The sequence below is a fragment of the Lynx canadensis genome, chromosome D2 (assembly GCF_007474595.2).
Source record: "Lynx canadensis isolate LIC74 chromosome D2, mLynCan4.pri.v2, whole genome shotgun sequence".
Lineage (NCBI taxonomy): Eukaryota > Metazoa > Chordata > Mammalia > Carnivora > Felidae > Lynx > Lynx canadensis.
The window spans coordinates 7,515,851-7,542,422 of NC_044313.2; the positions used below are offsets into that span (position 1 = coordinate 7,515,851).

General features: G+C 60.9%; 1 protein-coding gene across 1 annotated transcript in view; it reads right to left on the bottom strand.

Moving 5' to 3' along the window:
* Window positions 1–1,317: 1,317 nt before the first annotated feature.
* Window positions 1,318–26,572, bottom strand: part of LOC115526843 (phospholysine phosphohistidine inorganic pyrophosphate phosphatase) — a 118,637-nt gene continuing 93,382 nt past the window's right edge. The window contains exon 7 of the mRNA XM_030334169.1: window positions 1,318–2,206. Within this exon, the coding sequence (XP_030190029.1) occupies window positions 2,110–2,206 (97 nt within the window). The 3' untranslated portion in view covers window positions 1,318–2,109. The remainder of the gene's footprint in view (window positions 2,207–26,572) is intronic.

A 26,572-nucleotide genomic window follows, 5' to 3' on the forward strand; every position in this document is an offset into this window, starting at 1 on the left:
GTCCCAGAGAACGTGTCGTCTCCAGAGGGAGGACGCCAGTGTGCGGGCTCACCTGGGAAGTCACAGCCAGCGGGCCCACCACAGCCCACCCCCACGGAAGGCCTGTGGGAGGGACTAGGGAGGACGTGGACGTGGGTCAGACCTTGGTTCGAGTCTCAGCTCGGCCCTTACTACCGTCAGCCTGTGGGCGGGTCCTTGCTCTCCACACCTCCGTTTCCTTGTCTGTAAAGTGGGGTTCGCTGAACCCACAGCCCAGGGGCACCACGGTTTTCACCCAGACCCAGCAGCCGTCTGCGGCCCCCAGAACTGTCCCTCAGACACTTCCCCGCCCCCACTCCCGGGCGGCAGGCACAGAGAACACCAGCCCCCCGTATCCCGCCACAGACCCCTGTGGACAAGGACAAGCCTGTGAAAAAGAAAGGAAGAGAAAAGGAAAACCAAAGACCCACGAGGCAAACTGACCGGAACGTGGCAAGCCCGTCTCCTGGACGTTGGCCCCCAAGCCCTGGATGAGCTTAGCCCACCGGGAGCCGGCTGATCTAGCAAGCTGTAATTAGGGGAACTCTGTCGAGGTGCAGGCAGTTTGCATATTTCCAGCTAATAGGCCAAACGCCCCTCCTCCCTCGCCGCCAGTGACACCAGCCCCGCCGGTGGGCCTCTCATCTTGATGAAAATGCCTGGGCCCACTGGTTCCTCCTAATCCTGATTTAAATGGTGGCCGGCCTGCCCTGGGGACGACAGCACAGCCCCCGCCGGCCCTGGACCTCCGTGCCAGGGGGCTCAGGGTTCAGGGTCCGTCCTTTTAATCCTGTCTCTGCCTGCGCTCAGTGGAAACCCTGTTGTGGAGGACCCAGGGCTTCCTTTATGCGAAGTCGTCTCCCAAGACCTATCCGTCTTGATAGGATCGATCGGAGGGGAATCCTGGATTCTCCAATCGGTCTGGATTGATCTGAGGAGAAACACAGCAATCAGGTTATCTGTTGGGCTGATTGATTCCGAAACCTGAAACCCGGGCTGTGAGCGAATTCTGGAAGCCTGTGGCTCACCACCACCGTCCACAGGGCTGCCCGTGACAGCGGGCCAACATTTGCCCTGGTCGACCCGGTCCCCCGGTGGGGCCGAGGGCGGCCTGCTGTCCCCGCAGGGCCCCCGTTTCCCGGACGGGGTTGGGGCACGTGAGGTGTCTCGGGAGCCCTGGGGCTCTGGCGCTCAGTGGTTCAAGTGCATGGCAGGACCAGGCCAGTGCCCAGCCCTGTACAGCCCTCCCCATCCCCAGCCTCTCCCGGAGTCGAATTCTGAGTCAAAGCCGGAGTCGGCTGTAGGTCAGGGCAGTTTATTCAACCCACAGTTGCCCCTGCAGACACCGGGCATGACACATTCAAGTCTGTCGAGTTAGAAGCACCCTCTGTGCCTGCAGCCTTGATCCCAGTGGTTACAAGTCTTGCTCTGTAGGACGGCGTCTTCGGTGCCCCTGGGAGCTGCCCCAGCCTCTGGCTCCAAGGTGACTTGTGGGGTAGGGAAGGCAGTGGGCTGTCGCGGTTGGCAGGGGGCGGGGGGGGGGGGGATGGGTGCTAAGTGGGCCACTCCGACTCTGGGTGGGGGGCCGGGAGGTGGGGCAGGGGTCGCTGGGTGGTCCCAGGGAGGCTGGCTCAGCTCTGTGCCGTGTGGACCGTGCAGGAAGCCCCTGCCTTCTGCAGGCTCCTCAACTCGTGAGAAGAGAACGTTTGGGTAGAGACGCAGTGGGAGGTGTCCCAGTCCCGGTAGGCATTTACAGGACCAGGTGCGGCTGGGGAGTTGTGGACCTGGGATTCGGGGTGTCCCCGGAGCACCTCCAGCCCATACCCAGAGGGTTCCTCTGAGCTGGCTCCCAGACAGGTCTGTCCCACCCTCCAACCTCACTACGGGGAAGAACATCCCGAAAGACAGCTCTCCCCGCGGGGGTTGGGGGAAAGCAGAGGGAGACAGAGGACGGAAGTGGGCAGCCAGAGGTGCCTGGCTGGGGACCTTCTCGCCTGCCCACCCGGGGCCAAGGGCAGAGGGCAGGGCCTTGGGTGGTCCGGGCACTGGGGGGAGGGGAGGAACGAGGCCGGGGCGACCCTACGAGGCTCATCACTGGTGCGCGTACTGCAACAGCAGGTCCACGGCCTCTGCCAGGTTGTCCACGTACCCATCAGCCTTCACTTCCGGATGGTGCTCGTCACTGGGCCTGCAGAGCAGGGCTACAGGTTAGACCGTCGGTGACCCCTCTTTCTCCCAGCTTCTAGCGCAGGCCTGGCCTGCCCTTGGGGAACCTCCAGACCTTCTGCGCCCGGTTAACAGATGTGCCCCCCCGCCCCCCCGATCCCAGCCATCCCCATCCCGGCGCACACGTTTCCCCTCCTATTTCCCCACCTGGTTACCTCTCCAAACCCCTTCCGTTGGAGCAGAGTGACCACAGACCCCTGCTCCGTCCCTGCTTCCGGCAGAAACGTCACACCCTTGACAGTAGGGCCATGAGCTCAACCCACTCGGAGCGCCTTCCTGCCCACACCCTGGGGGGTCCCCCTGCCATCTGGTCACTGTCCTCTGAGGTCACTCCCACGAAACGGGGGGGGGGGGGGGCTTCTGGCAAAGCAGGTCTCTGCCTGGGATTTTGGGGCCTAGAACCTTCCAAAGCCTTCGTCCCCTCCCTAGACAGCGCCCGAGGTCTGGATGGACACTGAGCACAAGGGAAGTGTGGCCACGCCAGAAACGCAGACACCTGTGGGCCCACACGGCACCAAGGGGATCCCACATAGGGGGGCTCCTGGAGGGGGGGCCGTGGCCTGAGTCCTGAGGTGGAGCAGGGCTGCAGGTGGGCACGTGGGAGCGGAACCGTGATGGGACTGGAGGCCTAGCCGCGGGGAGGGCCCCGGGGCGGGCTCCTAGGGACACCCCGACGGTCTGGACGGCGTGGGAGGGGCTGGGACCTCGTCCTTGGGGCTGTGAGCCGGAGACTCAGGTCCCGGCCACCAGAAGCCCCCTCCCCAGCGCTCTAGCTCGAGCCCGGTGGCGGCGGGGGGGCGGGGCACCCCTCTGCCACCGCACACTGTGGGACCTGCTACTCAGATCCCCCCAGGTCACCACCTCGGAAGCTCCCACCCTGGTCTGGAAGGAAGTGGTTGACACGGGTTCTGACGACATCCTAAAAGCCAAACTGTCCCTTTTGAAGGGTTTGGTTTTTGCAAAGCACTTTACCCTGAACGGCTGTCCTTTCAGAGCAAGGGAACCTACTTTAAAAGGGTCAGCCCAGTGGCTCCCCCGGGGCTGCGGAGGCCCCAAACCAAGAGCCTCGGAGACAACACAAGAGGATGAGTGTGTGGGACCCCCCTCCCCCACCCCCCCACTGGGGCCAACGACTCGAGCAAGATAGCTCTCATGTCAGGGCAGGTATCCCAGGGGATTATTTCATTCTTGCCATCACAGTCATAACCCAACGGACGCGGGGACTGAAGATTTGTGTCACCCCGCGTCAGTGCCGAAACAGGTACTGGTCACCGTCAAAAGGTTTGTATGTGGCCTGGCCACTTAGCGAACCGTGCATTGGCCCCTCCTTGCGACCCCACCAGTTTCACTCCTACGTGTTCACACATGTTCCCGAAGGACACGGACCAGAATGTTCCTAACGGCTTCGGTCATGATGGCAAAAAGGGGGGAAACGGCACAAACGTCCGGCAACAGGGCCGCGGAGAGACAGGTGGCGGGAGGTGCGCGCGTCAGAACACCGCGATGCCGCGATGGCGCCACTCAGAAGGCGCTGCTGTCTACGCTGCAGCGTGGCTGGGCCCCACGGGCAGCAGGACAGGCTCAAGGAACCAAAAGTGGATGACCCACTTCTGCCAAGTTCAGGAATGGGTGCCACCAGTCTCTACAGGGCAGAGGCCAGAAGATGGTTACTTCTTGGGGAGGGAATGATCGAGGGTGCTGCCACGTTCTAGATCTTACCTGGGTGGTGGTTACAGGGGTGGTGCGGAGGGGAAAACCCATCACCCTGCTCGTTTTAGTGTTCTTCGTATACACACATATGGGTACGTAACAAAAAGTCACGTGTAATGCAAATTATATGACAAGTACAAGGCACCTATTTCCCATCACCGCACCTGTTCTCTGCGGCCCCTGGGCCAAACCCTGCCTGCAGCCTGCTTTTGTGCAGCCCTCCAGCTACTGTAAACAGAAAAGAATATGCCAGGGGTGCCTGGGTGGCTCAGTAGGTTAAGCATCTGACTCTTGATCTCGGCTCCGGTCATGAGCTCACGGTTCGTGAGTTCGAGCCCCACATCAGGCTCTGCGCAGCCGGTGCAGAGCCTGCTTGGAATTCCCTCCCCCTCGCCTCTGCCCCTCCCAGGACACACGTGCCCGCTCTCTCTCAAAATAAATAAATTTTTAAAAAATATGCAGCATGTGGCTCCAGAGCCTCAACCGGCCCCTACTCCCTGGCCCCTGCAAAGAAGGCCTGCAGACCTCTGGTTCTGGCCACCTGCCATCCCGGGGCCTCTCCGTTTTTCTCCACCCAGGATGGCGCTCACGCCTCCCAACCGCCCAGGGTTTCTGTGGACAGCCCTTCCTGCAGGAGGCTCTCCGTCCCTCGGAGAGCCAGCACTCAGGTCTTCCCGCCGTCCAGAGCATCCGGTGGGTGCTACTGGCCGTGCCCGGCTCCACGGCGTGCCGGTGCCCCTCCCCAGTACAGACTGACGGGCAGGGGCGCCCCCAACACTCAAGTCCCCGAGCAGGTAGGGGAGGGATTCTTCTCACGGGCAGCTCTGAGCCCAGGGCTCAGCAAGGCGGGCGGACGGTGGGCAGGGAGGGCCCTCAGAGAGAGGAAGACAGAGCACCTGAGCGGCAATAAACCCGACCCTGGCGACTGTCTCCCTGCCTCAGTTTCCTCCTCCGCGCCCCGAGGATGAGCCTGGCTCCACCCTCCGTCCGCCGTGTGACCGTGGGCAAGCACCTTACGCCTCTGTGCCTTGGTGCCCCTGTCTCTAAACAGAGGTAGTAACAGGTGCAGGCACGGGCCCTGCGAGGGGCGCAGCAGCCGACAGGAGCGGGTGCGGGTGTTCGGCGCCATTACCCGTGAGAACCCGGATGCGGTGTGGGCGCTGGCAGGGAGGTGGAGTGGCAGCCCGGCCTTGGGCCCCATCCTAGGCACACGGGCTGGTGGGGGGACAGACGTCAGTATACGGGGCACAGGGAAGACCTAGGGGGTGCCGGGTAGCCACAGGCATTGGAGTGAGAGGGGCAGGCGGGCTGGGACCAGGACCGCAGGGGGATGTCCCGGCCACCTGGAGCCCCGGCAGCCCCCGCACCAGTGAGGGCGCAGCTCGGGGGGCCTCGCAGATGTGCCTGCAGGAAGCGGCCGGCAGGAGGCCAGGCGTCTGGCGGGCATCACTGCTCCCCCGCCGCCAGGCCCCGCCGCTGGTCTCCCCTCTTGCTTGGCCTGTGTGCACGAGGTTCGAGTCTGGCACCGGCCTGGACGTGCCCTTTGGGGCCTCCTTCGGCCACGCCTGGGGCCCGGGGGCCCCTCCACGGCCCTCTTCCACCCATGAGGGGGTTACCGGGGCCGGTGGGGGACAGCCAGGCCGGGCCGGCTTCAGACTGCACCTGTCCAGGTGGTGACCCTTAGGCCCTGCTCCACGTTCCCAACCCCAGTCCCCACGGCACTCCCAGCTTTGCCCCCCGATGGCAAGGCCAGGGTGGGCTGCTCAAAGGAACCAGACTTCTCCCAGCAACACCCCACCCGGCTCATCGTCCAAGTCCCTGGGTGGCTGGCCCCGGCTGCCCTCAGACACCTTCCCTGGGCCCCCGGGCCCGTTCAGTCAAATGAACTCGACCCTGAGAAGGAACGAGAGATCTGCCCGTGAAAGAAGATGCTTTATAACGAGATTCTCACCAGCCTCGCTCGGCGTACGGCACCTAGCCGAATGGCATACGTGGCTAATTAGGTTTAATTACGTATCATTTAAATTCAAGAACCCGTTAAAAGAAAGGACTGCATTAGCAGCCGGCCGGTGTTTGCCAACACACAGAGGAAATCGCGGACTTTTATGTCTTAATTGCGTGACGCTGCCGTGGGCTGTGGCTCCCCGGGAGCCGGGGTTCCAGGAGGGGGCCGGTTCTGGGCCGCCCGCCCTCAAGTCCACCGGGCAACTGCACTCTGTCCAACGGCGTAAGAGAGCGCCCTGCTCCGTGCTGGCCAGTGACCTGTGACCTGCAGGGCCTCAGAGGCACCACACTGCAAAGGCTGAACCAGGAAAGCCAGCAAAGATGTGCCCCTTGGCAGTGGGAAGAGAGCAGAGAGGGCGACGGAGAAAGGGGCCGAGGGACCCCTCTGGCCTGCAGCAGGCCCTGCCAGGACAGAACAGGATGTGGGGGGACGGACAGAAGGAACCAGACAGATGCACACACACAGAGGAAGGAAGAGGAGGATGGAGAAACTGAGGCAGAGAGGGAGGAAAGAGAAACAGGAAAGTCATGAGCAGGAGGACAGAGAGACATGGGGGAGGGTGACGGAGAGAGGGGAGAGAGGGGTGGAGGGAAGGGGCAGAGACACAAAGGAGACAGCGAGGATGCACAAAGCCAGGGCAGGGTCGGGGGGTCGGACCCCAGTCTCCCGGGCAGAGCGGACGGCCTCAGTGGCCCTGCTGCGGGCCACGTATGCCCTGGTCACCCCCTCGCCCCTCTGTGACTTAGGGGGCCCCCTTTCCCTGTACCCCCCGCGCCCCTCCCCAACGTGCCCTGCTCTGCCCACCACGAGCTGTCTCTTGCCTCTCTGCGCCCCAACTTCCTCCTCTGTATGGTGGGTACGTGACTCAAGGCGGCTCTGAGAATCAAGTGGGCTTGTGACAGAACCACCTGGGCTGCCCCCTCCCATCCTGCCCTCGGCCCTCCCAGGCTCATAGGGCGAGAGCTCGGAGGGCACTTACAGGGACCTGCTGGGGTCAGGGAACTTCCAGAAAAGGGGACACGAAGTCTGGATTCTCCCCATGCCTCGTCCTCACTGCCCTCCAGAGGCTGGCGTGGAAACGTGGGTCCTCGGGGACGTCACCCCGAGGCGGGAGCACGCGGCCCTCAGGTCCCGGCCCGAAGAGAACAGCAGAGGCAGATTCCCAGGTGGTGCCCTGCAGAGGGCCAGCGCGTCCCTCCCTGCCCTCCCGGGCTCCTCGGGTGGCGTTCGCGTGTCTCTGGCTGAGCCCAGAGCCTGTGGGTCGATCACGGCGGCTTCCTCAACTGCTCCTCTGCTCCCATCTCTGCCCGTGTAAACTCTGGTGGCGCCCAGGCCACAGCCCGGCTCCTCAGACGAACCCATCGTCACCGGTGCCACCCGGCCAGGTGCCAGCCACCCGGCGTCTGGGGCCCGCTGCCCTTCGGGCATCCCCTGCTCTCCCACCACCTCTGTCCACGCTGCGGCCAGGAACGCTCTTCACATCTGCTCCAGCTGCAAACTCCTACTCACCCTTCAAGACCCCGCTCCCCCGTTCCCACCTCCAGCTCTACCCCACCCGGCCAGCTGCGCTGTCCTTTCTGAGCGCTCGGCACTTGCGACGACCCCCATGCCGTTCTGGTAGGTGCTCCGCTGACCCGGGCCGCCCAGAGGGAGGAGCCCGGCTTCCTGCCCTCGGTGGTCGCCCACGCAGGCCTGGCACACAGCAGGCACCCAGGAAGTGCCCGCCGTCCAGTGAATGAACAAAGGCCCCCACCCGGGCAGGGCGCCGCCTGTCATTAGCTATTCCTCCCCCTCGTGCCCTGTGAGCAGAGGGAAGGAGGCAATGACAGGGGCAGAGAACAAGGCCGGTCTGTGCCCTGGCCAGGGCAGCTTTACAGGGACGGTCTTTGTACCGGCCGGAGAAAAATGGCGGCCAGACCCCCCACCTCCGTGCCCGCCTGCTTCCCCGGGGCCCACAAGGGGCCGGCGCGGGAGCCACTGCGGGGACCCGGGTGCAGCTTCCCCTCGGGGACTTGCTGAGGGCCGGCGCCCAGTGGCAGGCCCGCCTCCCTGCCCTGCTCTGCTCCGGGGCAGGGCGTGACAGAGGGTGCGACACAGGCCCCCTAGGCCGGAGGCCACCACGTTGCCCACGGGGGGAGGGGCACGCGTCCTTGTCCCAGATTGTTTTGGAAGAGCTGGGCCCTGGGGGCAGGCCAGCCAAGTGGATTCAGGGCACAGGGCACCGGCATCAGAGTGACGCCAACTCGGGCTGTGCTGACGAGGCTGGAGGGAAGGACAGAGGGTGCCGTGGGGCCAGCGGGGACACGGCTGGGCTGAGGGCCCAGGGTGTGTCTCCCATCTGAGCCACCGGAGTCCAAGACCCCGGGGGCCAGAGTATGGCCTCCTGCAAACGCCTCCCCCCGGCCACCTGCTGGCTGGGACGCCAGGAGAACGGCAGCCTGCCGGGAGCCACTGGGGCAGCCGGCCACCCCCCGACCTGGGCCAGTGACCTCGCGGTGGGGTGGCGGGAGGGCAGTTGGCCTCAGATCTCCGATGGGCTGCTTCTATCCCTCTGCCCCCTGGGCCGGCTCGGGACCTAAGGCTCCAGAGGTGGGGTGGGTGGGCCCGGCCCCGACGGGCACCTCCGGGGAAACGCTGGGCCCTCTGCTAGCGGAAGCCGGTGCCTGCGTGTGGCCGAGGTCCGTGGGGCCCCTCCTTCACGAGGGGCCCCGGCCTTCCGTCCCTGTCCTCACTCAGCCCTCGGGCCTGTGCCCCTCTGCCTAGGCCCGGCTTGTGCGCGGGTCAGCCCCGGGCCCCTAGACCTCGCCGCACCAGCTCACGCAGACTGGGGGCTTCTTGACCTGCTTGGACATCACACGGGGAGAAAACACCGACATAAAGCCCCAGGCCGGAGAGAGTGCTCGCCCCGGACCCCCGTGAGGCCCACAGCTCCCAGGCCGGGGGAGGAAACGGGAACACACTTCTGCTGGCCGGGACCTCTGCTGGGGTGGACGTGGCTCGTCACGGCTCCCTTCCCTGGCGGGCGCGTGGGTCTCCCCTCACCTGGCCGCCTGCTGAGCTGTAATGAGTGGGGGTGGGGAGGGGCAGAAGGGAACCGCCCGGCCTCTGGGCCGCCTCATGCCGCCTTCCTCCCACCAACGCCCTTGAACCTTGGGTGACCGGGCCCCTCACGGAGCTGACGGTGGAGCCCGGAGCCTCACATCGATGGAGGAGGGGGTGCGGGGGGCACGGGCATCGCAGGCCGGCTCCCTCTCCATCCCTCCACCTCTGCTCGTCAAGACAGGTAGGGTCCCACGCCCACCAGCTGGGAAACACGCCCGCCTGCATGTGCACCTATGGCCCGTGGTCCGTCCACCCCTCATCTGGATATGGTGGTGAGCGGGGGTGAGGGGCGGGGCTGGGCTAACCGGACACCCCAGTGCCCGGAACCCTACCCTGGCTGACCCGTCCTCCAGCCGGGAAGGACCAGAGTCTCTCCCGGCGGAAGGAAGCACCTGCGGGATCAACCTCGGGGGCGCTGAGCCCTGGAGGGTAAACTGAGGCAGGGAAAGCACTCGCCACAGGCCAGACCTCCCCCGACCCCGGCCAGCAGGCAGGCTCCAGGATGCAAGCAAAGCACGCCCGCCTTGGGGGATGGGCGAGCGGCCCAGAGGCCACACCCCGAGAACGAGGGCACGGACGTGTGCCGGCCCCCACCTGTTGCGGGTGGGCTTGGAGGAGAGTCTCCCCCGTACCCTGCACAAGGGCCCGTGAGCTGGGCACCGTGACTCGCCGTTCTGGAGGTGACGGCACAGACGTATGAGGGGAAGGCGCGTGCCCAAAGCCGCCAAGCGGTAAATGGCAGAGCTGGGACTTAAACCTCACGCGTCTGGCTTTCTCGAAAAGTTAAACCCCGGTTCATCGTCGTGACTCTTCCCTTGGCACACAGGACAGATTCTGCAGCTGGGAATCACCAGCGTGCTGGTCGACCTCCGGCCGGACGGAGGGGCCTTTGGCTCGGCTCTGGGACAGAGGTGGGTGCTGGGAAGTGCCTGCCACCTTCGACAACGGCAGTGAGGACAGCACAGTGTCGGTGGAGAAGGAAAGAAAAGGCACGTTCGCACCGGAGCCACACGCAGCCTCCCCCACGGCTGGGCACAGCAAAGCCACGGAGCGCCGGGACACCCTCTCATCCGGGCCTTGTGGTCACCGGCACCTGGGGCTGGGCCAGACTAGGGGCGCGGTCCAGCCAGGCAGAGGGTAGTGGGGGCCCGAGCCCAGCCCCGGAGGGATGTCACCGTGGACCCTGGCACCCCCCCCCCCCGGGGCCACTCGGTCCACAGGGAGGAAACGGGCCTGTTTACGGTAGGTTTCGGCCTGTGGCGCCCCGTCAACCAGAACCCACCCCACGGCGCCAGCTGCTTCCTGTGTGGCTCTCACCGCCCATGGTGCTGACAACAGACTGGAGACACGCTCAACGCAAGCGGTGGCCCCACATCACCGCCGGCTGGTGTGGTGGTCATCTTGAGAGATTCCCGCACCCTGACGAGAGGGCCCCAGAACCCCCGATGCTGGCTGGAGCCCCCACGCCAGCCTTGGCTCGATTCACATACACGGTGAGGCCACAGTCACAGACCAGTGGCCTCGGGACATGCTGGGTTGAGCCCACATCGTGTTTATCAACACCCAGCCTGGGCCAGCCCTGTACCTACGTGGCCAGTCCAACGAAACCCCGAGAAGCAAGCTCTCTGTGCCGCAGGCAAAGCGGGCTCCCGTGCCCGCGCCCGAGGGCCGGGTCCTGAGCAAAGTCCTGGCGCTGGGAACAGAGGCACAGGCAAGCGGAGGGAGGGCTGCACGGAAGCGGTGATAGGGCCAAGCAGTCGGGCAGGGCGCCGTAACTCCTGCGGTCCCCCACCCCCGCCAAGACCAGATCCACCCCTCCTACTGTGGCCCACGAGCTGGCCCTGGCCCTGCCGGCCAACCCCGCCCCCCCCGCCGTGACTTCGGTGTTCATCCTGTCCTGTCCCCCAAACCGCCCGTGCCACCGCCTAGAACGCCCTCGCGCCCCGGCTCCCTCGCAAAGCCCGACTCAAGGGGGCTCTAGGACCCATCCTACCCCTGAATGAACACTTATAGGTTCTCTGGGACATAGGTCCAGTGAATCCACCTGCGATCTTCTGGAATGGGGGCCTGGCATTGTCATGTGAGAGGATCCCGAGGCGGGTAGCTCTGTCGGGCCGAGCAGTCGGCCATCACACACCCCGTGGCTCCCACAGGTCGTCCAAACAGCGGGCGGCTTCTCTTTTCTTCCCTCGATCTGTTCCCAGAGAGCGTTTCAGGCCTGCGCCTGAAGGCCCCTGTTCACAACCACGTGCGGGCCTCAGGCTTCCCGCTCGGGCAGGGGTTGGACAGGGGCGTGGGGAGGGCCGGGGGCCGCCAGACCGAGTGCGTGTGGCCCTCCCGCCGTCCTGGCCCGGTGGGCCTGGGAGAGGGTGTCTGAGCCACGGGTTTGGACCGGGCTGGCCGTGCCCACCGTGTGGCCTTGGCCAGACCACTCAGAGCCTCCCATCTGGGGCTGGGGCCGAGGAGACCCCCACCCCCGGGGGGCTGGGGTGGACCGTCCGTGAGATGATGCAGCCGGCCCAGGGCACGGCCCACAGCAGATGCGCCATCCGGGTGGATGGACGGACGGCGCGCGTTGGACTGGGGTGGGTAAGAACCCCCGCGGGGCCGCTCCGGCCAAGGAGAGGGGCAAGGCCCACAGCGGCGCCGTGTCTGGAGAGCGGGTGCCATCTTTGGGAGAAGGTGCTGAGGGCCAAGTATCTCCGGGGAGCTTTTCCCCCGGGGCTGTGGACAGAACCCAGCCGGGCCGCCAGGCGTGAGCGCCATGCCCCTGCTCGGCGGGCGTTGAGCGCGGTGCCAGACCCGCAGAGATGCCCGTGTGGCCGTGCCCGGGGACAGGCGGCAAGGGGCCGCGCTGGACTCCTTCGAGACAGACAAGGGGCGGCCACTGGGGAGCTGCTGACCCGGCCTACGCCCCCCCTATGAGCCTGCCCTCGGGGCCCACTTCTCCAAGCCCACGGGATGCTCTATTCAGAGTATTATTCATAATAGTGACGGTCACCGACAGCCCTCTGCCTCCAGGGGCTCGGCAAGGGCCCCGGCCCGGCACGCTTTAGCGGCTTTGGTTTCCACAACGGCCCAGGAGGTAGGCGCCACCGCCCCATCTTACGGCTGGCAACCCGGAGGCCCAGGGAGGGTGGGTGGCCTGCCCGGGGGTCACTGAGCGGGGTCCCTGTCTGCCTCCCCAGCCTGCAGCGTGGCCTAGACCTTCCCAGGAGCCCGCGGGGCTGGGCTAGCGAGCAGCAGGCAGGGGCTCACCTAACAGGCTCGCTCTGGCGGAGGGACGGGCCCTCTGGGGGCTGGGCATCTGGCCTCGCGCAGAGGAACCCCCGACAGCTGTTCAGAATATTTTGATAAAAACATGTTGAACACCTGGTGTGTGTTTAGTTTTCCACCAGCCGGCCCGGCCCCCGGCAACATGCTCGCCAACGGCCGACTCCCCCGAGGAGTCTGTGTGCGCTCCCACCCGGGTCCTCGGGAGCGCAGGGCGGGGCGCTCACATCCCGGCCCCCTCCCCCCGCAAGCGACCACATTCCCCCCTCTCCTCCGGAGGCTGGACCACGGGAGGCCGGGGAGACCCCAGGGCTAGCCCAGCGACCCTGGCTTTGCACACTCAAGTCTCATGCGGTGGCCCAGGGGAGAGGGAGGGTGCAGCGAGGTGGTGACCCCCTCCCAGAACTCGGCTCATCGAAGGCCCGGTGTCCTCTCCACCGCCAGGTGCAGACCTAGGTGCTGGGCTGGGGGGGATCTTGTTGCTGAAGGCGGGGGGGGGGGTGCTACAGGTGGGGCGCTGGGCTGGCACTTCCTCAAGCTATTCTGGGAGGCGGCACCAATGTGCCCCTTGATACAGGAAGACAGAGGCTCAGGATGGATAAGGAGGCTCACCCCCGAACTCTGTCCTGATCTGTCTGCTCGGGAGGACCGTCTCCTGAGTCAGGGTGCCCCGGGCTGACGAGCCGGGCCGCTCCTCCCCGGCGGCTGTTTCGGGTCCAAAGCGTGAGACAGTGCAACCTGACCCGAGAAACGCGGTTTCGCGAACCCCGATGCCTTCTGGGGACTCACATGGGGGGACTCTGGGGACTCACCTCGGATCCACCAGCCTTCACCTACTCTGTGCCTGTTCTGCTCACAAAGGGTGAAAACGGGCACGTCACAAACCAGGGGGTCCACGTGGCCGCTGCACGCGTGGAAAGGTGCCCGGCGTCGCATGGCCGGGGGAGTTACAGGCAGCACACAGCACGCACCCCCGGAATGGCCGGGGTGGAGGATGCTGAGTGCTGGCAGGACGGGGCACCGGGAACCCTCGCACGTGGCTGGCAGGAGCACAGACAGCGTGGCACTCGGGAAAACGCGGCTCGGCAGATACCCCCTTGCCGGGAGCACAGGCGTGCCGCGTGACCTGGCGATTCCATCCTGGGCACGTGCCCCGGGGGAAATGAGACCGTGTTCACCGGGGAGCGTAGACCGGAACGTTCTGCCAGCTCTGTTCCGAATGACCCCAAACGAGAAACGACCCAGGTGCCCCGCAACGGCAGCACGAATGAACCGCGGTCTAGTTGTTGGACGAAACACACGGCAGTGAGAAAGAACAGGCTTCTGCCGCAAAGAACAACGTGGATGAAATAAAGAGCTGTTTCCAGCGTCTCGGGCAGCTCAGAAAGGCACACGGTGATGTGTACACTAGGACAGCCAGAGAAAGTTAGCGACCTGGTTCAGAAACCATAGTAAAGAAGAGAGGAAAGACCTGTACCACAGGCCTGGGAATCCGAACAACAACAAAAATGTGGCTTGGAGTTCCCTGGCAGCCAAAGCAAAAAAGGGAAACCCTGCAGATTACACAGAAGCAGATGGTTGTTCAGGAAGGACAACCTTCCTAGCAGCACAGACCGGGAGGGTCTTGTCCCTGCCCGGTGGGAGGGCACGGTGAGGCCTGGCCCAGGGCCTGCACAGAGGAAACGGGCCGAGTGGGTCTAGCGCCAGTGCCCGGACCCCAGCGTGCTCAAAAGTCCCTCCGAAGGCCAATGGGATCGCAAAGGACCCGAGACCCTCACGTGGAGAGGACTTGTGCTATCGTAAAGGGGCATCCTGGCCCCATGGAACGAGACAGTAAATGAAACACCGCACGCAATGCTGGGCACCGAGCACTGAAATGCGCTCTGTCGTGAGGTCCTCAGTTAACTGCCTGTCACTTACTAACCCACGGTCAGGAGCCTCCAGCACCACAAGGGACAGAAGAAGAAACTTTATCCAGTTCACTCACAACTGGCTCCCGATGCCAGTTTCCATCCCGGAGCCGGGAAAGGGCATTCCGTGCCAGGCAGGGAGCGGGGCGCTGCTGGCCTGGCTCCCACCTGCCACCGAGTGCGGAGTGAGCTCCCCGTGCACAAAGGGAGGGAATGACACCCCCGCGACCTCACGGAGGCCGGTGGCGGCTATGGTGGGGGGGGCCTGGCTGCAGCATTTTGCACGCAGGCTGTGGACTTGTGTGGCCACGGCCCACCCCCCTGGGACTTCCCCTTCTGAGGTGCAGGGATGTGGACTGAATACCGAGTACAATGGTGTGTGTTAAGCCCCTAGGTGAGTGGTGGCCAGCACCGGGTGGGCTGGCTGGTAGTAGTTAGCGTGAGCACTCGGGAGGCCTCGAGGCAGCCGTGCCCTCACGGACCGGAAGCTGGGCAGCAGAGAAAGGGACGGAATCACACCATGCGAGGGGGCGGGGGGGGGGGGGGGGGGGGGGGGGGGCACAGACACTGTCCCCTTTGCCCCCCTCCTCCCCGGATCGCAAGCTGCCACTTTCTGTTGGAGGTCATCTGGTGTCGACGTTGAAATCTATAAAAAGAACGATGTTCTTTAACCCCATTCCTGGAAATCTTTCCTAAAGACGAAATTCTAAAGAGACCTCATACAGAGTCTGGCATGTGGTAGGTTTTCAATAAAAGTTTGCTGAACCGAGGAGGGGAGAAAGTACTTTTAGAGATGCTTGTGACGGTGCTACTTATAACAAGAAAGGAACCGGCTCCGATGTCCGACCCCGGGGGAGTAATGAAGCCTAGTCCGGCTGACCCGCTCCATGAACCACGGCAGAGCTGTGAACCACAGGCAGGATGAAGGGGGAAAGCAGAAGAAGAGAGGGTTCTATGTGCCCACGCCTACGGTCGCAGAAGGGAGCGGGCAGGAAACCTGAGATAAACCGCCAAGTGTGGTGGGACCGCGGGTAGAGCCTTTTCTCTTTTTAACTTCCCCCCAAGGCTGCAGTAATGCTGTCTTAATGGCACACGTAATAATGAAAATACTCCCTTGTTTCGCCTTGCCACCGCTTCTCCAGAGGTATTGAAAAGGCCGGGAAGGTCGAGATTATGCGCCAGCCCGGACAGACGCGAGAGGCGCAGCGGCCCCGCTGGGCTGGGCTCGCCAGCCACGGGGACGACAGTCCAGGCCAGCCCTGGCCCTGGGGCCAAACACCTGGCTGGGCTTACGAGTGCCACCTGCTCTGCAGAGCATTCCAGGTCATTACAGAGGGGGGGCCTTCCCCGGGTGCACCAAGGTAACCCTGGGGGTGGGCCCTACCTGTAACGTCAGACACATGTCACCGAGGACCACCCGGGGCTGGCTCCCCCCGGCCCCTCTGTCCGGCCGCCAGCCCCTCGGGGGCTTGGACGGGTCCACAAGCCCCACCTCCAGGATGGAGAGTCCCAAGGGGTCCGCCCAGCATGTCCATGGTGGCACCGCATTCCTGTCAACCCAGGGAGGACTGGGGATCTCATCTCCCAGAGACAAAGACACGGGAACAAGGGCTTTGCTTCAGGTCACGTGGCCAGCACGGGGTAGGGCTGGGACTCGGATCCCGGTTGTGACTCCATGGCAGCACCTTCCCTGAACCTGCTGGATGAAACACAACCAAGGGAAAAGCAAACGAGCCCCAAACCCCAAAGCTGGAAGGGCTTTAGGGCACAACCCCTCATTTCTCAGGTGAGGAACCGGAGGCCCAGGAAGGGACAGAGGCTGGCCCGAGGCAATCCTGCCAGGGCCCAAAACGAGGAGAGTACGTCCTCCTGGAGAGCTAGCCTAGATCTCGGCACCCGGGCTGCCTGCCACCCACACGGCAGAGGCCTGGGCAGAAGGGGGTCCCTGGGCTCCGTTCTTCCCAGGACCCTCTCTCTCGTGCCTGTACTTACAAACATGGGGGCTGGGGTCGGGGAGGGGGAGGGGGCCCTCTTCATCCGTGCCTCCATACAGATGGGGAAACTGAGGCACAAAAAGGGAGAGCCTAGAGTGAACCAGCAGGGAGGCCAGTGCCCCTCCTCCATATTTATTTAGCACCTTCCACCCCGGCCAGGTTCCCCGAAAAGCTGACGGATGCCACCTCATTCGTCACAGTCCAGACGGCGCCTCGTAAATGGTCAAAGCCGCCCGCCCGGCGAGGGGGCTGTTCGTTCCGGCCCCCGGGGACGCCAGCCTGCCGGGGCGGCTTGCCCCACCGTGGGCCGACTGTGTGTGCGGGGACCCCACGCAAGCCGCCCCGGCTCCTGGCGGGCCGCCGTGCCCTGGGCGAGTCCTAGACGGGGTCTTGTTTTCGTCAGGCCCGTCTCCAGGAGGCAGGCAGACGAGCAGCTCTTCTAGGACATCGCACTGCTCTGATTTTCTGCAGACCCTAGTCCTGTCCCGCGATTTACTGGGAAGCCATAAACCAGCCCCACACGAGTCCGCCCTGAGGCCTCCAGAAAGCCCTGGAAACAGCTCCAGCAGGGTCCCATCCGCCATCATGGGCCGTGGGTGAGGAGGGTGACGGCCTCCCGATGCATTTACTCGGTGATCCGCAGGGAGACGCTGTCCTCTCTGCAGATGGGGAAACAGGCCCGGAGGGGGAAGCCGGCAGCCCTCGCAGCTCAGGCTTCGGGGTCAGGGTTTTCCCCAAGTCCCGGGACTGGCCCCATGACACACCTTCTCCCATACAGCCTTTCGCCCAGCGCTTTCCACCGGCGACCTTCGGGGCTCGCACCCTAGGAGCAGGGAGCACACAGCAGCCCTCCAGGGTAGGGGGGCAGGCGGTAGACTTTGCAGGACACGGCCAAGAGGAGGGCGAGGGGGGTGTTCAGTGCTGTTTCGGGGGTCTGGGCTTGTTAACTCAAGAGACGAAGCCGGAGGCACACCAGCTCCATTCGTGGGGACACGAATGCCTTTTTTTTTTTCTTTTTAGTGTTTATGTATTTTGAGAAAGAGCTCAAGCAAGGGAGGAGCAGGGAGAGACAGAGGGAGAGAGAGAATCCCAAGCAGGGTCCGTGCTGCCAGCGCAGAGCCCAAAGGGGGGCTCACACTCACAGACTGTGAGCACGTGACCTGAGCTGAAACCAAGAGTCGGACACATAACGGACTAAGCCACCCGGGGGCCCCGAAGTGCAGTGTATTTTAAGGGCTCAGGCACGCCAGGATTCGAGAACCAGCAGGCACTCGTCTGGTGACGGGTGGGAGGAGGGTACCAGGACCGGCTGCCTCGGGGTGCTGGGTGGGCTGGAGATCCAACAGGAAGCGGGGCCCTGGATGCCATCTACAATGCCGTCCGGGGCACCAGAGGCCAGGCACAGGGCCCGGCACATGCAGGAACGCTGTCCCTCACTGGCCCCTCGGCCCGGGCACACGCCAGGACCACACTGTTCCATCCTGTCCCCGCAACTGAGGCTTTGTGCTCCGCTTAACAGCAGGTTAAGGCCTGTCTCGTTCTCTCCTCACCCCCACCCCCACCCCAGAGGCTTCCTTATTTACTTGTTTTCCATATAAACTTGAGGATTAACTTGTCCAGTGTGTTATGAGGTGGGGGAAGGAGAAGAGCAGACAGCCCTGATGATGTCTGGTCCCTAAACAAAGCTCTTCAGCAGGCAAAGCCCAATTTCCTCCTCAGAACCCTGGAAAGCGGAGGCTGGTTTTCAAACCCAGCTGCTCAGGGGAAACTTAAAACCACCCACTGCCGTCAAAGCTGTGGGTGCTGCTAAAGCAGGACCCAGAGGGAAATTTGTAGCCCTGGACGTTTTCGTTATTAGAGAGCAAAGTCTCGAACCCGTCATATGCTCCCGCCTTAAGAAACTAGAAAAAGAAGAACAAAATAAACCCAAGGCAGAGGAAGGAAATAATAAAAGATCAGAGCAGAAAGCGAGGAACTGAAAACAGGAAAATGACGGAGGACGTCTGGGAAACAAGCAGCTGGTTCTTTGAAAAGATTGACTGGAAATGCTGACCCCTGAACCCTACCCCAGAGAGTTTTTCACTTGGTTGGTCTGGGGTCTGGCCTGAGGGCTGGGTGGTCTGATCTCCCCAGGTGCTTCTAATGGGCAGCTGGGCTGTCCCTCGGGCTGCCTCAGTTTCCATGCCTGCAGGACAAGGGAGGCAGCCCAGTGCCCAAGCCTGGCTGTGTGTGTGTTGGGCAAGTCCCTTTCCCTCTCCGGGCCTCAGCTTCTACACCAGACTCTGTCCTAGAGCTGACATTGGCCACCTGTGCTGTGTGGAGCCCTGGCTTTCCAGAGGAACCTGGGACACCAGGGATGAGTCAGGCTCCCAGGGCAGAAGTCCTGCCTCCCCACCCCTTCCCTGGGGGTGTCACAGACTCCTCCTTCAGGGTGCAGGGTTCTGTCTTTTCTCCCTATAAGCCCCCACCCCGACCAGACACTCAGGACACGCTCGCATGCTGGGATGTGAACAGGATGTTCATTGATGGTCCGCCATGGGGGGTGTGCCTCCTGCCACGGGGTGGGGGGGGGGGGAGGGGGTGTGTCTCCAGCTCCATCTCTTGAATTAACGAGCCCAGACCCCCGAAACAGCATTGAACACCCCCCTCGCCCTCCTCTTGGCCGTGTCCTGCAAAGTCTACCGCCTGCCCCCCTACCCTGGAGGGCTGCTCTGTGCTCCCTGTGCAGAGAGCCGTGGAGACACGAAAGCCTCAAGCCTTCTGGCAGAAATTTCATGAAAGAATGGTGACGGGCGAGATCTTTTCCGTCTGGGGCAGGTATCCGGCTTCCCTCTACGAGGTGGGCAACAGTGTGTGCTAAAACCACAGTCCCTTCCCTCACGTTATGAAGCACAGCCCACGCCAGGGACCCATTCTGTCCCTGATTTGCACAGCGATGATCTAGTCTTTGTTTTACGGATGAGGAAGCGGGCTCAGAAATGGGGGCCGCAAGCTCCCCTCGGTCCCAGAGCAGGCAAGTGGCCGTGCTGGGCTGTGACCCCCGCTCTGTCTCCGGGTCCAGGGTCTCTCCCCTTCTCTCATCCGCACACCACTGGGCACCTCTGCTGGGACGGTTCCCCCCCGCCACCCCCCCCACCACCCCCCAGCAGGTGTAGGGAAGCTCCAGACAGACGGAACAGACAGACTCAGGGTTCTGAGCCAGGAAAAGTTCTCTTGGATCTGATGGTGCCTCCGGAGCTCAAGAAAGGCCCTTGACAGTGTGCCCTTCACGCCCTCACACCAGGAAAAACCAGGAAAGGCCAAGCCCGGAGCCGGCATGGCGCTGCCCCCTCCCGCCGTGGGGAAGAGGTGGGCGTTTAAATACAGAGATGGATTATTAATGAAGCCGGCCCTTTTGAAACATCACAGGCACAGAGAGGAGCGCCAACAGGGATGGCCAGCTGCAGCAAACCCTGTGCGGAAGGTTCCAGCATGTCCCCGTGGCCACCCATGGGCACTGTCACTCCCTGGCAGCCCGCAGCACTTTCCTTTGCACAGACCTCGGCCAGGGCTAATTCTGCGGCCCCCACCCTCGAAATGCTCGTGTTCCTTAGTCTCCCACTTCCACTCTGGGTGCACTTGGAAAGGAGAGGGAGAGTGTTACGTGAACCAATAATGAGCCCTTCACCCCATTCTTTGCAGAGAACGATGGACTAAAACCCCGCAAAGCCAATCAATTGCACATCTATTTCACTAAGGGGGTGGGTGAGGGTGGAGAGAGCTTTCCTGAAAGGACTTGGCCTTGAAACATTAAGCCAAACAACTGGATTTGGCAACGGCCAGCTTCCGAGCACCGCCAGCCTGAAGAAACTGGCGGCCAGGCATGCCGAGGCACGGCTGGGAATAATGAACTCATTCAAAGCCAAGCCGGGGCGGGGTGGGGGGCGCTGGAGAGTCCATGCATGTGGGGGGCCTGCACGTCAAGGGGCTGCAGCCCCAGGGGCCCCGTGTGCACCGAGAGCCCGACCTCGGTTCTGCAGAGCACGGCCTGGGCTGCCCCGGAGGGGTGGTGGGAAGCATGGGTGTCGCCAGAGATGCAGGACGGCCAACCGGTCTGCCCGGGATGGACACGAATGGGAATGGAGGGGCCAGTCCCGACTGGCATCGAACTTGCTGGGGGGTGAGCCCTGCGGCACCGCGGCCTCCAGGGAGTGGGGTTCTCCCATAAATTGGCCGGCTAGCTCCTCCCGGCTCATCAGGCCCCGGACAGAGCGGTCAGGCTGAGCCCTCAGGGCCACTGCCCACACCCTCTCTGGTCTGCGGTCCTGCCATGGGCACGGCGGGGTGGGGAGCGTGAATCGTGCCGGAGCAGCTCCGTAACTGAGCCCGCGTCACCTCTTCGAAGCCAAGTGTGACTCTTTGCTGAGCGGCCTCCGTGTCTTGGGAGGCGGCTTTGAAGCCAGAATGGTGGGCACGGCTCAGTCCAGCAGTGGGAGCTCTGGTGAACGGGGCGGATAAAAGATTAGGGCCTGCGGTGCACGCGGTAAGCAGGCATGCCCCCAAGGAGGCACCACCTTGAAGCTCGGAGCCGCTTTATTCGGGAAAAGGTGCCCGCCGCGCCCAAGCCAAACTCCGTTCGACCCGTCAGGCTGCTTTGAGTAGCCCCTGTTAACACCCACCGACGCTCCTCCTGCACACGCTGCCCCAGAGGCTGCTCGTAAACCCCGCGGCCCTGGGACAGGGTTTGGCCAGGGTCTGCACAGGCTGGGCAGAAGCTGCGGTTCTTGCAGACTGCGGGCCGTTTTCTCCCAGAGGGTTTAGCGGAGGGACACCATGCGATCATTTCAGAGTCCCCATCAGCTGCACTGCTGGGGGAAAAACCACGATTTATGGACGCTCCACCACGGTTATAAATAACCACACGTTGCTGGCAACACAGCTGGTCAAGAGAACGAGCATGTGGTTTTCTCTACCCTTTGCTCTTCCTTCCTCGGCTCCTAGAGCACAAGGCAACACGCGGGCCGGCCCCCGTGCGCCCACAGGGGACAAGGTGGCCACTGGGCATGTATGTCCCCCTCCTTGGAAGGCACACTTGTCCCCTGCAAGCTGTCACAGCAGGTCCTGAGGAGTGAGAACTCACCAATATGGAGGTCTTTGTGCAGACACTGGCAAAAACTTTTTTTTCTTTTTTTAAATTTAAAAAGCATAGCTGGCGGGGCACCCGGGTGGCTCAGTTGGTTAAGCGTCCACCTTCGGCTCAGGTCATGATCTCACGGTTCGTGAGTTGGAGCCCCGCGTCGGGCTCTGCACTGACAGCTCAGAGCCTGGAGCCTGCTTGGGATTCTGTGTCTCCCTCTCTCTCTCTCTCTCTGCCCCTCCCCCTCTCACGCTCTGTCTCTCTGTCTCTGAAAAATAAACATTAAAAAAAAAAAAAAAAGCATAGCTTGCTCTCTAGAGAGCAAAGCTTCTGGTTGGCCAGACCCCGCGGTCACCCTGGAGGTGGGCCCAGGCTGCAATGCACTGTGCCCACGGCTCCATCTGGACTGAGAACCCACGGAGCCCTTACATCTCAACAAATGCCCATTCCGCGGGCTGTATCTTCTCAGCCTTGCCCTCTCTGAACACAGAGCACCTGTGAGCGTGGTTTGCCAGGAAGGGGCGGTGGGCAGCGGGACCGCCTCTCGGGGCTGGGAGGGTGGCATCGCCGGTGTGACCGGGGGTCTGGGATGCCCATCGTGACAAAGGCCGGCAGCCAGCCCTACCTGCATCCGCACTCAGCCGGGGCTTCCATGCCCTCCCGGTTCTGCAGACACTCGTGAGGTCAGGGCCAGCCCCGACATCTGAGCAAATGTTGCTTGGCCTTTTTGTTTTGCTTTGTGTTAAACTCAGGATGTATTCCAGCCACACTGGAGAATTTGCTAGGGCAAATGGCGTGGCGGCCGAGCGGAGGGACCGTGGTAACCTGGGGGAGGCCGGGCACAGTAGGGCCAGGGGCACTTCTTGTCACGTCGCGGTCAAGGGCCCCCTGGCCTCAGAGTCGATGCAAGGGATGGAGAAGAAGAGTGAGCCCAACGGGGAGAGGGAAGCGTTCAGACTGAATCGAGGGGCAGAAGAGGAAGTTACAGCAGCCAGTGTGAGAAGGAAGATGGCCTTGGTCCAAATGACGAGGCAGGTCGCTCGCTGAGCCCCTGCCCAGACGTGCTGAGTTGGGGGCGGCCTCACTCATCTGTGGGGACCCCTCCCCCGGGGACCGGGGTTCGGAGGTCAGGAGCAGATATGTATGGCTTGGGGCAGATCCCCTGGCCCTGAATCTTCTGAACCCCTTGGGCCGTTCGGATCCCAGCCTTCCCCTCGAGGGCCGCAGGTGCTCCCTCTGAGGGTTCCTAAGTGTATCTGACGTGGGCAGTGCAGGGGTCAGAGCCTAGAGAGTGGCATTTCCTATGGCAGTGGGACTCCTTTGCTCTCCCAGCCTCCTTCCTGTCCCTTCTCTACAGCCCACCCGGAAGCCACTTTGCTTCTTCGCAGCCTACTCACGGTTTTTGTGTTCTGCTAAGATCAGACTCGCAAGCCTCCTCGCCTCTCCCAGGGCCACGGCAGCACAACCACAAACAAGCGTCGGGGGTGAGACCAGCTGACGACTACATCCCTGACACAGACCAGTTTTGCCCCAGAAAGAGTTGTGGGACCACAGTTTCTTTTTCAGAACAAAAATTAAGCCAGCCTGTACTGATCGCACATCTTCCCAACACCACGTTCGGCGACCTCGCTCTGGTGGCGTGAAATGAGCCCCGATGGCAGTATTTACGCCACGGAAAGTGGCAAGGGCTACCAATCAGGGCTCCCCCCCCCCCATCCCGCCCCCCGAAGAGCTAGTTGTTACATTTAAAGCATACCACTTGAACTTGATAATCCTCCAAGTTTCTCTTAGGCAAAACCTAAGAGACTCCATGACATGATGATGTGTATGCTCATGTATAAATAAGCCCATGTGCACAGATGCATGGCGGGGCAATTTCCAAGATGATGACAATACAACCTAATTACCGTTAATCCAGGAAAGGTCTGTTGAGATGAGCAAACCTTTAATTTATAAAATGTTTTGAGTCATTAAAATTAGTATTAGCAAGGTGGAGGTCCACAAGAGGTCTGTAGCCTTTTTCCCGCCTGTGTGGAGACAACGGAATAGCCACATGCAAAAGAGTAAGGCTGTACCCTTACCTCACACCGTAGGCAAAAATAAACTCAAGGTTGCTCTACGTGGAAGAGCTAAAAATAGAAAATTCTTGGAAGAAAACACAGGGGTAAATCCTCATGGCCTCCGATTTGTCAAAGGGAGGAGAAACGCAAGTCAAAACCACAATGATAACTTTACCACCCACCAAGTGGAATCAAAAAAGTCAGGTCATAACAAGCGCAGAAGAGGATGCAAAGAAGTTAGAAGCCTCGTGCACTGCGGGCGGGGATGGAAAACAGCGTGGCTACTTTGGAACACAGACAGACGGCTCCCCAAATGATTAAAATTAGTTACCATATGACCCACCAATTCCACTCCTAGGTTTATACCCAAGTGAACGAAGCCAGTAAAAAAAAAAGACCACTTTTCGCATTGTTCCGTTCATACGAAATGTATGAAATAGGGAAATGTATGAATAGGGAAACCTACAGGGACAGAAAGTAGATGAGTGGTTGCTTTGGGTTGGGGAAATGGGATGGGTAGCTAGATGGGGACAGTGGTACACGGTTCTTTTAGAGGTGATGCAAATGTTCCAGAATTGACTGATGGTGATGGTGTGTGTACATACTAAAAATCACTGAATTGTATTCTTTAAATGGATAAAGTATGTGGTTATGGATTCTATCTCAATAAAGCTGGTTTGCTTTTTTTAATATTTACTTAATTATGTATTTATTTTCGAGAGAGAGAGAGAGAGAGGCGCAAAGTGTGAGCAGAGGAGGGGCTGAGAGAGAGGGAGACACGGAATCCGAAGCAGGCTCCAGGCTCCGAGCTGTCAGCGCAGAGCCCGATGCAGGCCTCAAACTCACGAACCACAAGATCATGACCTGAGCAAAAGTTGGAGGCTTAACCGACTGAACCACCCCGGCACCCCAAGCTGTTTTTTTTTTTTTTTTAACATATTTACTGATAAGAGCAAGGACGGAGAACTCACACAGGACAGAAGTGGCATTCCAAGTCAGTGGGGAAAGGGTGGGCTACTGAAAATCAGTGTTTGAACAACTGTTGGTTACTATATAGAAAATAAAATTCGATCCCTACCTCATGCCATGCACACAACTCAACGTCAAGTAGATGTAGAACCTGAATGAGCAAAGTAAAACTTTAAAACTGCTGGAGGAGAATGTAGAAGAATATCTTTCTAACTATGGGGAGGGAAAGACGTCTTGGACAAGACGCAAAATGCATAAACTGTAACAAAATGATTAATACATCTTATATATTTCAACTTAAAACTTTCATTCAGTAAGACTCCATAAACTAACTAGAGACACAAACCACAGACTGGGAGTAAATATTTGCAACACAAACACCCGACAAAGAAGCAGGAGTAGATTCTATTAAGAACTGTCACAAACTATAGTTGACTCTTGAACGTGGGGGTTAGGACCCCACAGCAGTCAAAAATCCATGTATAACTTGTGACTCCCCCAAAATAGCCTACTGTTGACTGGAAGCCTTACAAATAACATAAACAGTTGATTGACTCATTTTTAATATGTCATACATAATATATACTGTATTCTTACAATAAAGTAAGTGGGAGAACAGAAAATACTAAGAAAATCATAAGGAAGAGAAGAACTACATTTATAGCACTGTGCTATAAAACATCCATGTATAAGTGGACCCATGCAGTTCAACCCTGGGTTTTTCAAGGGTCAACTGTAATTTTAAAGATGACAAGCATTCCATAGTAAAGTATACAAAGGATATGAATGGATAATCCACAAAAGGAAACTTGACTGGTCATTAAACATCTGAAAAAGAGCTCAACCCACACAAAGTACAGGGAATGTAGTTTATATTAAAATGAGATATTATTACACATCCTCCAGATTTGGAAAAGCTTTTTAGAAACTTAACAGTACCAAGAATTGGCGAGGATGTGGGAACACAGGCTTCTCTTCCACTGCTGGAGGGGACAGAAACGGGCACATCCACTTGGGAGTGACCAGCAGCGTCTAATTGGTAAACCGTGAGAGGCCGTCGCTCGGGGCCAGCCCTCCTGCCCTTGAATCAGGGTGTGCTAGCCTCCCCCGATAACAGGACTCACTGAAGTATTGTTGAAGGAAATCAAAGATTCCTGGCTCCGAAGTCAGACCCGCCAGGACAGACCTGGTAATATGTGTATTTAACCAGCTCTCCACGGTGATGCTTATTACCTGGCAAGTGGGGGGAAAATTGTTCTCAAGAAAACCTAGCACATTTGCACAAGAAGGCCTGCCAGCACGGTTCACCACAGCATGATTTATAATCACGCAAAAATTGGAAACCATCTAACGCGTCCATCAACGGGAGACTGGAATGCACACCGGGGGACAGCCATACATTGACGTGCTGTAATGTAACTCTGGCTGCCTTCCTGGCCCAGCCTGAAAGGCTCATTTCCCGAGGCTGGCCAGGCCTCTAAATCAATAGGTCCTATGTGCGATTTTCCCTGCTGGTGCCATGTCGCATGAACAGAGTTGAGGGAAACTGGAAGGCCTTCAGCGCTATGATTCTTCTACCTTTTTCCAGTAGCTATTTCCATCCAGAGGCGGGAGTGACTCACACTTGCCGGCCCCATGGTGGTGGGGGGACTGCCCTGGGTGGGAGCGCCTTCTGCCGAATGCACACCAAACCCCGGTGCCAGGAGATGCTCCCAGGAAGAAGGATCCTGTGGTCGCACTCGGCCAGCTAGGACACGTGTGTGCTTCGGAAAAGCGCTGGGAAGACGTGTCTTGAAGAGGCAGAGACCCAACGACAGCGTCTGGGAGGCCCTGGGGAGCACGTGCTTCAGCACCGCGGCGGTCAGCCCGTTAGGCTAAAGCAGCCAGCTTCTCCCAGATTATGTGCCTGGGAAATCCCTTTTCAATGGAATCCCCTTTATTAGAAACCTCTCTGGGCCTCAAAGGGGCCCTCCAAGCAGCCTGACAAGGGTGCGGCCAAAGATAAATGATACAAAAGGCTCTTGTTCCAAAGGCCAAAACCAAAGCGTGCAAGCCAAGAATGAGTGCCCGCTGGAGGCCGGGCACCGAGGAAGGTTTGGGCAGCCTCCGGAAAGAGCGGCAGGGGCAGAAGACAAACGGCTTAATCCCCCGAATCCTGGAGGCATTAGTGTTCCCTCAGCCGGCTTCCC